The sequence below is a fragment of the Heterostelium album genome (assembly GCF_000004825.1).
Source record: "Heterostelium album PN500 unplaced genomic scaffold PPL_scaffold13, whole genome shotgun sequence".
Classification (NCBI taxonomy): domain Eukaryota; phylum Evosea; class Eumycetozoa; order Acytosteliales; family Acytosteliaceae; genus Heterostelium; species Heterostelium album.
In genome coordinates, this window is record NW_008805075.1 from 654,759 (window position 1) to 672,420 (window position 17,662).

The window sequence follows — 17,662 nt, forward strand, 5'->3', positions numbered from 1 at the left end:
AATCAAATCAAACTGTTTTCAAATAAATAAATAAAATTTGTTTATTGTCAAGAATTAGATTAATAGATTAAATAGTTTTACAGTCCTCGCTTATTCATTTCAATACGTTTTTGTATTTTTCGATCATGTTCTTTCAATTCTTTTCTCTTTACTAAAAATAAGGTAGTTCCAATTATTATAGAAACGAACAATACACCACCAACTACAATACCAGCAATTGCGCCATTCGATAATCCTTTCTTTGGTGAACATATAACATTGGATGTGTCACTTGATCCAACATCAATGAGATTCGAGAAATCAGGATCTAAATCGACAGAGTCTGAATATGATGGAATTGTGATTCCAACAATTGCTGATCGGAATTGTTTGTTTTGTTCTGAATCGATATCGTCTTGATCAATAATAGCATTCTTTATTGGTGTAACTGTATTATCAACCATACCATCAGATAAGAATCTTCCATAAAGACTTTGATCTCCAACATTCAATTTGATCCATTGAATCGATCCATTCACTGATCCAAATCCAGATGATGAACAAACATCTGATTGATCACTTTCAATTGCTGCTTTCATCAATATTTGTAATGTGTTGGTCGGTTGTTTGAATCGATATGAATTCAGATTCATTGTGAATTTGATTGTTGATTGTGGAATGAATAGATTCTGATTTGCAAATGTGATATTTGTTGATTGTTTGAAATATTCGATTGTCACATTTAAAATGGTTGATCGTTGATTGATTTGTGTTGAATAGAAATATTTTGGATTGGTTGTTGGTGTTGTTTGGTCTGTGAAATTCCAATTGCTGATATTGAATTGTTCAACGATATTATTGATATCATCCAATTCTCTGATTCCAATGATTTCAATTGATGTTGTGATTAAACTTCCAGATTCTGTTATGTTTGTTCCTGTTGTTGGTTCTGGATATGCTGGTGGAATTGGAATAATAACAGTTTCTATAAAAATAAATTAGAAATTTACAAAGATATATTTTTAAAAAATTTATTTTATACATACTTGAAGAACAAGATGGACCATACCAAGGTTGATTACATTGACAAATAAGATTAATACATTGTCCATTGTTGTTACATTCTGGTGTTCCTAGACATGTTTGGGGTTTTGGTGTTGAGGTAGGTGTTGCTGTGGTAGATCCTGTGGTACTGGAAGTTTCTCCACCTGTGGTGGATTCTCCCCCTGTAGTAGTGGGAGATCCTGTGGTTGTGGTGGTAGTAGTTTCAGGTGTAAAAGGAGCTTCAAAGTAAACTGTGATATTCAATTCATTGGATGCGATGTTATCTTTTATAACTCTGAAAAATACAAAATTTGAGTCAATTGGATTAATAAGGTTGTTATATTGTAAAATGACACCGGAATGGAAAATAGATGTGAGATTTTGATATCCATTGCCATCATTGTAGTTAATCTGTGAAACGAAACCATTGGGATTCAATCCAAATGATTTTCCATAGATTGTTAAATATACACCATTGCTTGTCAATCTAGATGAACTTTCAATAATTGGTTGGATAGTAGAGAATGTTTTGGTGATAAAATAAGGAAAGCCAAGACTATCTAAATCAGATGGACTATATGATCTATAGTTTTGGAAGTCGTCATTGATTCCAAATACATTAGCAAAGATCTTGGTAAAACCAAATCCAAAAGGTAATTGTTGAACAGCTGAGAATCTGTATTCATAGCCACTTGGTCCTTCTGTTAATCCTATGTATTTAGTGGTAACATCAAGTGAATTTCCATTTTCAGAGGTCAATTGCACCACAGGTGGATTTTTCATAGAGACATCTGATCCACCCGTATCTAAAACAGTAAGATTCAGTGTTACCTCTCTATTAATTCTTCCAACATCGATCACACTTGGTGTCATATTAAAATTAGTTAAAGTTGGAGCTGTTGCATCCATAGTAACTGAAATATGTTTGTCAATAAAATGAAGAACATTTAAAATTGGTTTTTAATCATTTGATACATACAGGAATTACAATAAATGTAACTTTTAATTTGTTGTTCATATGCAGAACCATAGATTGGAGTGAGAGGATCGAAAGGCGTATATTCAGTGGCTGGAGAGTTCATATCAAAGAATGTAGCATTGACAATTTTAAATACTTGATTTCGACATTTTCCAGTCACTGGGAAAGTAAATTCATAGGTTCCATCATATTCGTTACCACTTTTTCTGTTGGTAAATGATGTAATAACAAATGATCTAGGGTTCAAGTCATAATCGGAAATCACCTGGACAGTACCCCCAGCAAATCCACTGGGATCGGTAATTCTCATTTGCCATCCAATATTTATAGTTGTAGAGTCAGTAGGAAAAGAGTTACTATTACTAGGAATTGCCATCAAAGTTACGATCATAGGATTAATATAATCACAATCTTTAAATATTAAATAATAAAAAAATGTTAATTATCAAAAGATTATAAAATCTAAAAAATATTTTTTTGATTATACTTGATTTTGATATTCTTAGTGTAGCATTGTTGCCCATATATGACTGTAAAATATCGACTGTCAATTGGAAAATTGGACTGAATTTAAGAGTATAGAAAATATTTCCATGAGGATTATTTTGCGATACATTGAAATTGATAACATAAAGATTTAAACTGTTATCGTATGCACCAAATTGCTCATAAGCAATGTTTGCCAGAGTTATCGATGGAGTTAACGTTTTTACTGGAATCTTTAATTTGAATTGTAGTGTAACAACAATATCACCAGTGGCAGTTAAATCGATATCATTGGTTAGGAAAGAGAAATATGATATGTTACTTGGATAAACATAATCTAAGATTATTGGTATTAGAAATATTCAAAAATATATGAAAAATTCAAAAATATATTTACATTCTAAATTTGGAAGATTTGAAAGAGTAATGGTTGGCTTATCAGGATTATAATTCAAAGAGATTGGGAATACACTTTGATGGTTACATCCATCATAGATTGTTATTTGAGCGTCTGCTAGTGGTGGAAAATAGACTTCTGCTTCGTATACCCCATTAAAATGATCACCATAAACCAATATTGAGGAATTAAATGGTGTTTGTCCAATCATAAAGGCATCGACTGGACAATTAGTTGATGAAACATTCATTCTAACTAAAACAGTACTCCATGATACTTGTCTAAAAGTAACATTATTCAAAATAATATTAAATACTGTTTAAGAATAACAATTAGTATTAAATCTCTTGAGATTTTTAAATATAAAATATACCTATTGATTTATCGAGTAACATTAAACTAACAGTATTTAGACCAGCTGGAAATACAATTAATTCTGGATATTGTTGTGTCACATTTTTATAGAAAGGAAGCTCAAAGTAATAGGTGAAAGAACCATCTCCTGTTACATTGTTAAATGATGGGTAAGGAGCTCTTAGATTGAATTGACCTGGGGAATTTAAAATTTGATATTTATATAGAACATTATAATTAAAAAAGGTGGTAGCTGTACAGTTTAAGAAAATAGTATTCGATTTTGAATCAAATCTTGGTGAAGCTACAAATTTAGAATTTTGATCTAAATAAAGAAAAGAAATGTTAAAAATGAATTTTTCGAACTCTATTATTACCATCATACTTACATTGAGAATTCAAATTATATGTTGCACCATATGAACTAGAATATAAAGTAGAAGTTTTATCTAAAACATAAGTTTTTAAAAAACCAACTGTCATCGAGATATAATTATTTCGTTGGGAATAAACTGTATGTGTAGAATTGGATTTAGATCTTCTGAAAGGGTATTGTGTACCAGTGATATCAACAACAAAATAAGAGTTGGGGTTAGAAACTGTAAGGAAATGGTTGGATTGTAGATTTGCAAGTTGGTAGTCTTGTTGTATTGTTAATCCAGAAGCAGGTGCAAAGGTTTCACTAACAACAACAGAGGTTCTAGCTAATAATTATTTTACAAAAATTAATAATTGATAAATAAAATAGTCTTTTGTTACTCTTACTTGATGATGGGAATATATTTGTAACATTAAATACTATTGTCCTTCCTCTAAATGTTAAGGTTGCAGAGATATTGGATGGTAGTGGATTGGTATATCCTGAATTCATACCAAACAAAATATTTCCATACTTTCCACCAACTAAAGATAGACCAGCACAACTAAAAGAATTACCTAGTACTCCACCCACTGGGGTAATCGATTGGTTTAGAGGTGAAACCATTTCAAAACTAACAGATATCTTGCCAACATCATCATAGAGTACAGGTTGTCCAACGAAACCAATATCAAAACTATTCATATCAAACTCTAAAAGAAAATATGTATTTATAGAAAATTATCATAAATAATTAATATATAAAAAGAGATAAATATGATCTTCTTACCATAACATTGAAATCCATATAATTGAAATTTGTTAACAGAAGATGACGATGCTATATCTAAATCTAGAATGAACTTGGTGATACCAGAAGGTCCTCCAGCTGGAAGAAGAACGGTTGTTTTAAAAATAAATAACTTATTTGTACCTTCTCCTTGAGATGAACTGATATACTTCAGTGTGTAGTTCGAAGTGAAATTCTGGTAGTAAAGAGGTGTAGGTTGATCATTCGAAACAATTACAGAAAAGGTAACAATACAGCTACCATCTACTTCTTTCAATGGTGCCGCATTGGGAATTTTATAACTAACAAGTTGAATAACTCCATCTTTAGAATTTATAAACGGTTTTTTATAAAATAAAATATAAAATGATAATTTTTGAAAGTAAGATAAATGATATTTTTTAAAAAAAAAATTCAAGATACATACAAGATTTATTGATATTCAAATAAAAAAATATAAAGATAATAAATAAATATACATAAGATTTCATTTTCGATTTTAATATATTATGTAAACTAACATGTTTTTATCAAGTGATAAGGGTTGTTTTGTTTATGATATTAATTAATAGACTGAAGCCTGGAATTTTAGATATTTAGTAAAATCGGATAGATATTTTTTTTTTGAATCCGATGATTTGATCAAATCATAAAACCCATTTTTGACAGAAATAGTTTTTGATTTTTCGTTGAAGTTGCATCTTCACCCTTCAAAACAAAACTGGCTCTTGCTTGTAACCATAAATCGAAAAAAATAAAAAAAACCTCAAAGATCACATTAACCCCACTAATTTTTAATTTGTACATTTTTTTTAAAATTAATGCGCAGGCGAAAGTTGTTGGGAGCCAGTTTTGTTTTGGATATTTTATCGATTATAAAAAAAAGCAAATTTTATCGATTATTATAAATTAATTTACTAAAATTATTTATTTAATCAATTATTACAAATCTTTATCATTATTTTGTCTAAGCTCTGACAATCTTTTCTTCACTCTCTTTTCTTCTTTTTTAGTTTTTCTTTTTCTCATGAATAATAATACAGCACCAACTGAGACTGCAACAAATACGACACCACCAACAACGATACCAGCAATTGCACCATTCGATAATCCTTTCTTTGGACAAATGAAATCGGATGTGTCACTTGAACCAACATCGACAAGATTAGAGAAATCAGGATCTAAATCGACAGAGTCTGAATATGATGGAATTGTGATTCCAACAATTGCTGATCTTGATTGCTTACTTTGCTCTGAATCGATATCGTCTTGATCAATGATAACATTCTTGATCGGTGTAACTGTATTATCAACCATACCATCAGATAAGAATCTTCCATAAAGACTTTGATCTCCAACATTCAATTTGATCCATTGAATCGATCCATTCACTGATCCAAATCCAGATGATGAACAAACATCTGATTGATCACTTTCAATCGCTGCTTTCATCAATATTTGTAATGTGTTGGTCGGTTGTTTGAATCGATATGAATTCAGATTCATTGCGAATTTGATTGTTGATTGTGGAATGAATAGATTTTGATTTGCAAATGTGATGTTTGTTGATTGTTTGAAATATTCGATTGTCACATTTAAGATGGTTGATCGTTGATTGATTTGTGTTGAATAGAAATATTTTGGATTGGTTGTTGGTGTTGTTTGATCTGTGAAATTCCAATTGCTGATATTGAATTGTTCAACGATATTATTGATATCATCCAATTCTCTGATTCCAATGATTTCAATTGATGTTGTGATTAAACTTCCAGATTCTGTGATGTTTGTTCCTGTTGTTGGTTCTGGATATGCTGGTGGAATTGGAATAATAACAATTTCTTTTAAAAAAGAAAATTAGAAACTGTTATTTGTTTTTTTAATAAATTAAGTTAATGAAACTTACTTGAAGAACAAGATGGACCATACCAAGGTTGATAACATTGACAAATTGAATTGATACATTGTCCATTGTTGTTACATTCTGGTGTTCCTGGACATTTGGGTGGTGTTGTTGGTGTTGTTGTTGGTGAAGATGTGGTTGAACCAGTTGTAGTTTCTCCTCCAGTGGTAGAACCACCAGTAGTCGAACCAGCTGTAGATATAGCACCAGTGGTTGTTGTTTGTGGATCTGAATCTTGAATTGGAATGGTAAATATATTGGATGCAATACCATTACTTCCAAATACTCTAAACTTTACAATATTAGAGGTGATTGGTTTGATTCTGTTCTTGTATTGAAGAACTATTCCAGAATGAAAATCAATATCTAAATTTACAAATCCATTTCCATCTTGATAATCGATTTGTGAGATGAATGATGTGTTTGAAACACCAAATGCTTTTCCATAAATAGTAAGTGATCCTCCTTTTTTAAATAAATTTGTTGATGATTCTATTATCGGTTGATTAACTGTGTGATTTCTTATGATGAAATATGGGAATGATAAATCTCTCAAATCGATTGAACTATATGATCGATAATTATTGTAATTATCAACAACACCATAGATATTGATAAAGATTTGACTAGCACCAAATCCATATGGGATTTCTACAGCAAGATCGTATCTATACTGTAGAGTAGGACCCTGAATTATTTTGGTGAGATTTGTTGTGAATTCTAAAAAGTTTCCATTTTCTGAGATTAAATGGATAACTGGCAAATGACGGATTGAAATATCTGATCCTCCCAAATTATCTTGTAAAAACAGACTAAATAAAACAGTTCTGCTCAATGATCCGACATCAATTGTATTTGGTGAGAATGAAAATGATATCAACTTTGGTGCTTCGTCATCAATCAACACTAAGAAAAAAAAGAAGATATTAATAAATAATAAAACAGAAAATTAAATTTACAATTAATAGACTTACATTTAGGACAATTTAATGTGATTTTGGTTTCATTTTCGAAAACAGTTCCATAAATTCCGGATAATGGATTCACTTGTTCATATAACTTGGAATTTCCATCAGTAAGTGTGATGTTGGCCAAAGTATATGTTTGGGTTCGACAAGTAGAGTTTAGAGGGAATCTGATTTGATATACTCCTAAGGTACTTGAACCTGAAATTTTGTCTGATAGACTAATTTTAAAAGTTCTTGGAAGAAGATCTAAATCGGAAATTACATTTACAACTCCACTTGAGAAACCTGTTGGTGAGTCAAATATTGTGATGTCCCAACCAATGGTCATTGTGGGCAACGCTCCAAATGATACATTATTGGCTGGATATGAATTTACCATTGTAATCATCGGTGCAATTTCATCGAAAACTAATAATTGTATGGTAAATGAGAATAAATATAAATTTAATTAAATTTGTTACATACTTGAATTATCAACTGTTAACGTCGCATTACTTCCCAATATTGACATGAGATTCTCACAAGATACTCCGGAAACAAGAAAATCTAGCCAATAATCGATAACTCCAGGAGCTGTATTCTTCTTAATTGTAAAATCAATAACATAAGCACTCAATTCTTCTGAATAAAGTCCTTTGCTTGAATAGGTTCCTATTGTAATGGCAGGTTCCATATCTTTTCTGACCTTGTCTGGTGACAATCTGAATAAAAGTTTAACATTGGCACTATTCAATGTTAAATCAAAGTGATTTGATGAAAACTCCAAATATGTAAAATCCGTATCAAATATTAGCACTATTGTTAGTACAAAATGGTTTAGTAAAATAATATAATTATAATAAAATTGAATATTTTGAAACCTACATGTTTGTGGTAGTTCAGGTAGTGTATCATTTGGATTATTTGCGTTGTATGCCAATGAATTATAAAATGTAAACATGTTGTTACATAGATCCAATACTCTAAAATTATAGCCATTGATAGAATTTAGATAAAATTCATATTCATAAACACTGTGTGAATCACTGGTGAATATCATTTGAGCCAATCCAAACTTTAAATGGCCAAAAATAAAAGATGATGTTGGACAGTTTATCATAGCAGTAATATTTACTCTAACAATTGTCTGATACCAAGTTGTTTGACGAAAACTAAGATTGTTTAAAACCATAGATTCTAATATTAAAAAAAATTAATAAATAGCTTTGAAATTTCTAATGTTTTGAAAGATTTCCAATTTTTTCAACTTACTATATGCTGGGTTTGTGATATAATTAAATGTTGGGAAAACTTCTAGCCCAGGTGATATAGAAAAAACTTGAAGCTTTGTAATATATTTATAAAGAGGTAATACAAAATTGTATGTGAATTGATTTGTTGAAGAATTATAAGATGAAGGATATGGTACTGTAAATTGGAAAGAGTTGGCTCCAAAACCAGATATTACAACGTAGAGTTCGGGCTTAACAATAATTCCTATGTTTGATGTAACATTGGTGAGAAAACCATTTGTTTCTTCATTAACCTGATAATTAAAAGTTGAACTTCCAATTGTTACTATCCATTATTAATTATTTCATCCTGTTAGGATATTGATTTAATTTTGATATTAAAAAACATATACTTACTTAAAGGTAGATATGTAGTATGATAGTTATTTGAATAGGAAGTTGATTTTGAATTCAAAATATATGTTGATAGCTGTCCAGCTTGAACGGTACCCGAAAGATATCTTGTATATAGATATGTTGAATGTGTTTGATTAGCAACAACCTTGACAAATGGAGCAAAATTAGATATGGAAAAGTTAGATAAGATGGAGATAAGAGATTCTGTTCTTTCCACAGTTATGTAATCGAGAAGATTATATTGAAGAAGTTGGTAGTCTTGAATGATATTTGATCCTGAAGGTGGAAAATAGACCTCTTCAAAAACTACAGGCATTGTATTTACTATTTTAAAATAAGCAAATTAACAAAATTTTCTATTATATTTTTTTTATAAATATACTAATACAAACTGAGAAAAGGATATGTATTATCTAATTCTACATCAATAGTCAAAGCTTTGAAGGCGAACGTTATTAGTATTTTTGCTGGTAGAGAGGAGTATGGCGTCAATAGATTTAAATTTATATATCCATGATTGAGAGTACTTGAAACAAAAAAACAAGAGAATTGAGGTGTTCTCGACTGACAAGTAACAGTACCACTAGTAGTAGGTAGTGTGTCAAATCCGAATTCGACAGAGGCAATAATTGAGTTTTGAAATAAAACAGCTTGTCCCATTCTAACTAAATTGAATCCAGCAGGATCAACCTCTTTTAAAAATTTAAAAAAAATGAGGGAAAAAAATGTTAATTTTTACTATTCTTTTTTATTCAATTGATAATAATTACGTAGACATTGAACTCCTGGGAGTGTGTAAGTTAAAGGTTTGCCGGTCGCATCTGATAAATTTAAAACTAGATCGAAAATCGGTTGGCCAGGTGTTACAATGACGTCAGAAATGATAACTTGATAAGTACTGACTGAATTCAAAGAGACACGAAAATTTGTGGATGGTGGTGAGAAAACAGTGATAGTTGTAGGATCAATGATTTCTCCAGTATTTGGGTCATTGAGAACTAGTGAAAAAGCAATAGGACAACTTGCATCTTGAATATAAGGAAATGGTGTTCTTTGGATTGCACTCAAAAAAGTTACATCACCTAGAGTTACAAAATAAAATTAGAATAATATTGCACAAAATAAATATAAAAAATGAAATGAAATGTAATTCTTTTTATTCATTTTTTTTGTTTGAACATAAAACAACAATAAATCTTCATTATTACCTTGTACAACAAATATTTTAAACAAAAGAAAAAAAGTCAAGTATGAGTAATTCATTGTCTATCTAAAATTATAAAGAAAATGTGAAACTAATACCAAAACAATTATTGTTTGGTGTGTTAGCTAACTCGGATTATAAACATGTAGGAGATGATAAATATCTAAACCTTTGGCAGAGTTAAGATTTTTTTTGATTTTTAAGATTTTTTAGATTTATTTTTTATGATCAATATAGGAGCTCTTGATTTACAATTTAGGGGTTATTTTTTACTATTTTTAAATTAGACAATGAAAATTTCACAAATTTTGGCTACAAAGGTATCAAAATGTAACAATAAATCAATTAAAACACCATTTGTCTATTGTTGAGAAAATTTGGAAATATTTAAAAAAAAATTTTTGGAAATATTAAGTAAAAAAAATTTGAATAAAAATCTAAAAGCTTAAAAAAATATCTTTAGAATCTTCACCAGTGTTTATTAATAAGATAATTAGCAATTAATTAAATTTGTTTATTTATTTATTACAAATCTTTATCATTATTTTGTCTAAGCTCTGACAATCTTTTCTTCACTCTCTTTTCTTCTTTTTTAGTTTTTCTTTTTCTCATGAATAATAATACAGCACCAACTGAGACTGCAACAAATACGACACCACCAACAACGATACCAGCAATTGCACCATTCGATAATCCTTTCTTTGGACAAATGAAATCGGATGTGTCACTTGAACCAACATCGACAAGATTAGAGAAATCAGGATCTAAATCGACAGAGTCTGAATATGATGGAATTGTGATTCCAACAATTGCTGATCTTGATTGCTTACTTTGCTCTGAATCGATATCGTCTTGATCAATGATAACATTCTTGATCGGTGTAACTGTATTATCAACCATACCATCAGATAAGAATCTTCCATAAAGACTTTGATCTCCAACATTCAATTTGATCCATTGAATCGATCCATTCACTGATCCAAATCCAGATGATGAACAAACATCTGATTGATCACTTTCAATCGCTGCTTTCATCAATATTTGTAATGTATTGGTTGGTTGTTTGAATCGATATGAATTCAGATTCATTGTGAATTTGATTGTTGATTGTGGAATGAATAGATTTTGATTTGCAAATGTGATATTTGTTGATTGTTTGAAATATTCGATTGTCACATTTAAGATGGTTGATCGTTGATTGATTTGTGTTGAATAGAAATATTTTGGATTGGTTGTTGGTGCTGTTTGATCTGTGAAATTCCAATTGCTGATATTGAATTGTTCAACGATATTATTGATATCATCCAATTCTCTGATTCCAATGATTTCAATTGATGTTGTGATTAAACTTCCAGATTCTGTTATGTTTGTTCCTGTTGTTGGTTCTGGATATGCTGGTGGAATTGGAACAATTATATTCTCTGTTTAAATATTATTTATATTAATAAAATGAAATATTTAAATCGAATTTAGAAATAAATACATACTTGAAGAACAAGATGGACCATACCAAGGTTGATTACATTGACAAATAAAATTAATACATTGTCCATTGTTGTTACATTCTGGTGTTCCTGGACATTTGGGTGGTGTTGTTGGTGTTGTTGTTGGTGAAGATGTGGTTGAACCAGTTGTAGTTTCTCCTCCAGTGGTAGTCGAACCAGCTGTAGATATAGCACCAGTGGTTGTTGTTTGTGGATCTGAATCTTGAATTGGAATGGTGAATATATTGGATGCAATACCATTACTTCCAAATACTCTAAACTTTACAATATTAGAGGTGATTGGTTTGATTCTGTTCTTGTATTGAAGAACTATTCCAGAATGAAAATCAATATCTAAATTTACAAATCCATTTCCATCTTGATAATCGATTTGTGAGATGAATGATGTGTTTGAAACACCAAATGCTTTTCCATAAATAGTAAGTGATCCTCCTTTTTTAAATAAATTTGTTGATGATTCTATTATCGGTTGATTAACTGTGTGATTTCGTAGGATGAAATATGGGGATGATAAACCTCTCAAATCGAGTGAACTATATGATCGATAATTATTGTAATTATCAACAACACCATAGATATTGATAAAGATTTGACTAGCACCAAATCCATATGGGATTTCTACAGCAAGCTCGTATCTATACTGTGGAGTAGGACCCTGAATTATTTTGGTGAGATTTGTTGTGAATTCTAAAAAGTTTCCATTTTCTGAGATTAAATGGATAACTGGCAAATGACGGATTGAAATATCTGATCCTCCCAAATTATCTTGTAAAAACAGACTAAATAAAACAGTTCTGCTCAATGATCCGACATCAATTGTATTTGGTGAGAATGAAAATGATATCAACTTTGGTGCTTCGTCATCAATCAACACTAAGAAAAAAAAGAAGATATTAATAAAAATTTATAAAAAATCAAAGTTTACAATGAATACACTTACATTTTGGACAATTTACAGTGATTTTGGTTTCATTTTCGAAAACAGTTCCATAAATTCCGGATAATGGATTCACTTGTTCATATGACTTGGAATTTCCATCAGTAAGTGTGATGTTGGCCAAAGTATATGTTTGGGTTCGACAAGTAGAGTTTAGAGGGAATCTGATTTGATATACTCCTAAGGTACTTGAACCTGAAATTTTGTCTGATAGACTAATTTTAAAAGTTCTTGGAAGAAGATCTAAATCGGAAATTACATTTACAACTCCACTTGAGAAACCTGTTGGTGAGTCAAATATTGTGATGTCCCAACCAATGGTCATTGTGGGCAACGCTCCAAATGATACATTATTGGCTGGATATGAATTTACCATTGTAATCATCGGTGCAATTTCATCGAAAACTAAGAATAGTTAATTAGTAAATTGAATTGTAAAAATATATCCTTAAAATTAAATTGAATCATACTTGAATTATCAACTGTTAATGTCGCATTACTTCCCAATATTGACATGAGATTCTGGCTTGATACACCTAAAACATCAAAATATAAATTATAATCGATAACTCCAGGAGCTGTATTCTTCTTAATTGTAAAATCAATAACATAAGCACTCAATTCTTCTGAATAAAGTCCTTTGCTTGAATAGGTTCCTATTGTAATGGCGGGTTCCATATCTTTTCTGACCTTGTCTGGTGACAATCTGAATAAAAGTTTAACATTGGCACTATTCAATGTTAAATCAAAGTGATTTGATGAAAATTCCAAATATGTAAAATCCGTATCAAATATTAACACTATTTTATGATAAGTTTTAGAAAGTAAGAAATAGATAAAAAAAATTTGAAACCTACATGTTTGTGGTGGTAGTTCAGGTAGTGTATCATTTGGATTATTTGCGTTGTATGCCAATGAACTATAAAATGTAAACATATTGTTACATAGGTCGAATACCCTAAAGAAATAACCTTCTATGGAATTTGGATGAAATTCATATTCATAAACACTGTATGAATTACTGGTGTATATCATTTGAGCCAATCCAAACCTAGTATTGAGAATAGCAAAAGATGATGTTGGACAGTTTGTCATAGCAGTAATATTTACTCTAACAATTGTCTGATACCAAGTTGTTTGACGAAAACTAAGATTGTTTAAAACCATAGATTCTAATATTAAAAAAAAATTAATAAATAGCTTTGAAATTTCTAATGTTTTTAAGGATTTCCAATTTTTTCCACTTACTATATGCTGGGTTTGTGATATAATTAAATGTTGGAAAAACGTCTAACCCTGGTGAAATAGAAAATGTTTCAAGATTTGTAATATATTTATAAAGAGGTAATACAAAATTGTATGTGAATTGATTTGTTGAAGAATTATAGGATGAAGGATATGGTACTGTAAATCCGAAGGAGTCACTGCTAAAAGGAGATAAAGAAACAGAGAGAACTGGTTTAACAATAATTCCTATGTTTGATGTAACATTGGTGAGAAAACCATTTGTTTCTTCACTAACCAGATAATTAAAAGTTGAACTTCCAACAGTTACTAATTAATTTTAAGTTGTTAATGCAGTTAGAATATTGAATTAATTTGAGACTAAGAAATATACATACTGAAAGGTTGATATGTAGCATAATAGCTATTTGAATAGGATGTCGATTTTGAATTCAAAATATATGTTGACAGCTCCCCAGGATTAATTGAAGAGTAAAAACTTCTTGTAAATAGATAGGTTGAATGAGTTTGGTTGGCAGCAGCCTTTGCAAATGGGGAAAAATAAACAGAATTGGATTCATTATAGAGATTGGAGAAAAGAGATTCTGTTCTTTCTACAGTTATGTAATCGTGGAAATTATACCGAAGAAGTTGGTAGTCTTGAACGATATTAGATCCTAAAGGTGGGAAATAGGTCTCTTCAAAGACAAAGGGCATTGTATTAACTTTTTTAAAACAAAAAAAAATAAAAAACAAAAATTAATAAAATTTTAAATAGTTTTCAAATTATTAAGCAAATACAAACTCAGAAAAGGATAAGCATTATCTAATTCCACATCAATTGTCTGGCCATTGAAGCTGAAGGATATTGATAATTTTGCTGGTAAAGAGGAGTATGGTGCCAATAGATTAAAGAATAACAATCCATGATTGATAAAACTTCCTATAAAGGAGCAAGAAAATAGTGGTGTTCTAGATATACATTTAACAGAACCGCTAACTGTGGTAAGGGTGTCAAATCCAAATTCGACAGAGGCAATGATTAAATTTTGACCTTCAAATAAAACAGATTTTCCCATTTTAACTAAATTGAATCCAGCTGGATCAATCTCTTTTTTAAAAATCAAATAGTAAATAACAAAAAAAGTTAATTTAAATATACTTTTGATACCACTAAATATATGATAGTTACGTAGACATTGAACTCCTGGGAGTGTGTAGGTGTGAGGATGACCGGTGGGATCTGAAAAATTTAAAAGTAGATCGAAAATCGGCTGGCTAGGTGTTATCATGACTTCAGAAATGATAACTTGATAAGTACTGATTGAATTCAAAGTTGCATAAAAACCTGAGGATGGTGGTGAAAAAACAGAGATAGTTGTAGGATCAATGATTTCTCCAGTATTTGGACTATTAAGAACAAGTGAAAATGAAACTGGACAACTTGCACCTTGAAAATATGGCAATGGTGTTCTTTGAATTGCACTATAAAAAGTAAAATCAGCTACAGTTAAATATAATAATAAAGATTAGAATATTATAGATAAAAGTGTTAATAATCTTTTTTGAACAATTAATAAGTCCTCCACAATAAATCTTTATAATTACTTTGTGCTACTATTTTTGTAAGCAAAAATAAAAATGTAAACAAGAATTTGTAATTCATTATTTGTAACAATTATATTGAAAATATGTAACTAAAACTAAAACAACAACTTTGTTCTTTGATATTAGGCTGATCAAACATGACGGAGGCGGTAAATATCAAAAACAATAGGGAACCATTGTCTAGATTGTTTAGATTTTTAATGATTTTTAAGATTTTATAGATTTGTTTTTGTTTTTTTTCTATTTTTTTTAATCAGTAGACTTTTGATTTACATAATTTAATGGGGCTCATTTTACTTTTTTAAAAATTATTAAAAAATCTATAAAAATCTTTAGAATCTTTTATGAGATTTTATTAATTCGATAGTTGGATCCCAGATGATCTTACAATTTTTGATTTTTGTTCAGTTTACAAATAACAGATATCATTGTATGATACTGTCAAAGTAAATTTTAAAGCAACAACATTTTTTTAGAGTTGTAGAAGAAAAAAAAAAATAAAAAGAATATTTGTCGACAAATGATTTTATTTTCTTTTGTTTTTTTTTAATTTTGATTTAACTATCTATCTATCTATCTATTTACCTATTTAGATGAACCAATTAAAGTTCCCATCTTACAATAATCACCTTGTTTAACGTTGAATTCGAAATCTGTTGCTTCAAATATCAGTACGACGGTGCTACCCAAATGAAATTGTCCGACTTCTTGACCTTTGGTTTGTGGAATTGGGTTATCGTAGGATCTGTCGTACGAGTGACTACCGACACCGTTCCATGAGAAATACTCGAGATTCTTACATCTGAAATCACGTGTGATACGATTCGAGTTTACTTGATCGTCGAAACTGAGTGAAATCGAACCGACATTGTAAGCACCGACCGCTGTCATTGAGTAGAAACCTTGGAGCCAGTCACCCATGAGAACGATTCTCTCGTTGAGCGCGAAAAGACTTGGAATCAACTTTAAAAATGGTTTATTTACAGGGAAGAGTGTGCCTGGGAAGTGGCTGCGCTTGGAAATCGACCAATCCTCCGACGAGTGGATACGGTGGTAGTCACCGGGTGACAAGTATAAAATGCATTGGTAGAGTTTGGTGTTCTGACGTTGTAAGAGCGTGGATGCATCGCATCCGAGGAATTGGTTGATCGAATAGGTGACACCTTTGACCTGTTCGACCTTGTCACCGACGACCTCACCGCATGCCAGAACACGTCCATCGACTGGACTCACCATGCCACCCTGTGCAATCGGTCTGGCGCCATCTTTAATTGGACGCGAAAAGAAGTCGGCAAGCGATGGATACGACTCCAACGGTGCTGGAATCTCATCCATGTTGCACCGGAATGTGTAGGCCCACGCAGAGTACACTGGCTTTCTGAGAGCGACTGGGAGGTGACGACGATTGATCATTCCCCAGATATATGACATAGTGACACCCAACAGATCCCAACGGAATAGCTGTGGTGGTTTCTTGATTGGTAGCTTTCTAATGATTGACCATCCCTTTCTAGTGATTCTCTGTGATCCTTTTACCATTGCTTTTGGTATAGCTGTTACCAAACGCAATGGATTCTTTGATGATCCTTGAACATTATTATGATGAACTGCTGCTGTACTACTTTTTTTTGTCATCTTTTAATAGCTATTATTTTTTTTTATTCTCCAACAACAAAAATTCCAAATAAATAAACACTAATGATAAAAACTAACTGAATAAATACAATATTGAATCTAAATAAAGAATCGAATAACTATACTCTCTATAAAAAAAAGTATTATAAATAAATAAATAAATAAATAAAATTTTAAAAGTTAAAGTAAACTTAGATATTAAATATTAAAATATAATTAAATATTCTACTATTTGTAAAATAAAAATAATGTATGATTAAATGATCGAATACCAAAAGTATAAAAGTGGTGGTGACGATGATTGATTATAACAAAACAAATTTGTGTAAAAGCGGCTTCTATCTACTTTTTGTTGTTAATTTTGACTTTGTTTTAGAAAAGTAAAATAGAAAAAAAAAAAACAGTGGTATCCAAACAACAACAGAACAAATAAATTATTATTAATATGCAGAGAGAATGAAAGAATAAGTGGTTTTTAAAATTATGATGGGAAAGGAAAAAAAAAAAAAAGTAGGATTGCTGCAAATGGGTATAGTCACTGCTGGATGAAGAAAAGAAATAGAGAAATGAGAGGGAGTGTAACAGTAGTTTTTTTATTTTATTTTAATAAATTTAAATTAAAAATGATATCTTTCACACATTCTAATAGGTTAATTTTGATTTTAA

The 17,662-nt window shown here is 30.4% G+C and overlaps 2 protein-coding genes across 2 annotated transcripts; both read right to left on the reverse strand.

The window, feature by feature from the left end:
- Positions 1-77: 77 nt before the first annotated feature.
- On the reverse strand, positions 78-15,653 carry PPL_11382 (calcium-binding EGF-like domain-containing protein; the record flags this gene model as incomplete). The annotated part of the gene is made up of 28 exons (XM_020582137.1): positions 78-964; positions 1,026-1,937; positions 2,003-2,413; positions 2,490-2,825; positions 2,886-3,200; positions 3,259-3,564; positions 3,629-3,943; positions 4,005-4,310; positions 4,388-4,548; positions 5,334-6,225; positions 6,291-7,193; positions 7,262-7,663; positions 7,721-8,050; positions 8,120-8,431; positions 8,507-8,812; positions 8,884-9,207; positions 9,453-9,575; positions 9,654-9,946; positions 10,617-11,508; positions 11,575-12,465; positions 12,533-12,934; positions 13,000-13,329; positions 13,387-13,701; positions 13,778-14,083; positions 14,152-14,478; positions 14,736-14,864; positions 14,916-15,257; positions 15,635-15,653. The coding sequence occupies 28 exons, from the start codon at positions 15,651-15,653 to the stop codon at positions 78-80; spliced, it is 11,787 nt and encodes a 3,928-aa protein (XP_020427440.1).
- A 293-nt stretch (positions 15,654-15,946) lies between these two features.
- Positions 15,947-16,996, reverse strand: PPL_11383 (uncharacterized protein; the record flags this gene model as incomplete). The annotated part of the gene is made up of 1 exon (XM_020582138.1): positions 15,947-16,996. One exon carries the CDS (start codon positions 16,994-16,996, stop codon positions 15,947-15,949), a length of 1,050 nt encoding a protein of 349 aa, XP_020427441.1.
- Between the last annotated feature and the right edge of the window lie 666 nt (positions 16,997-17,662).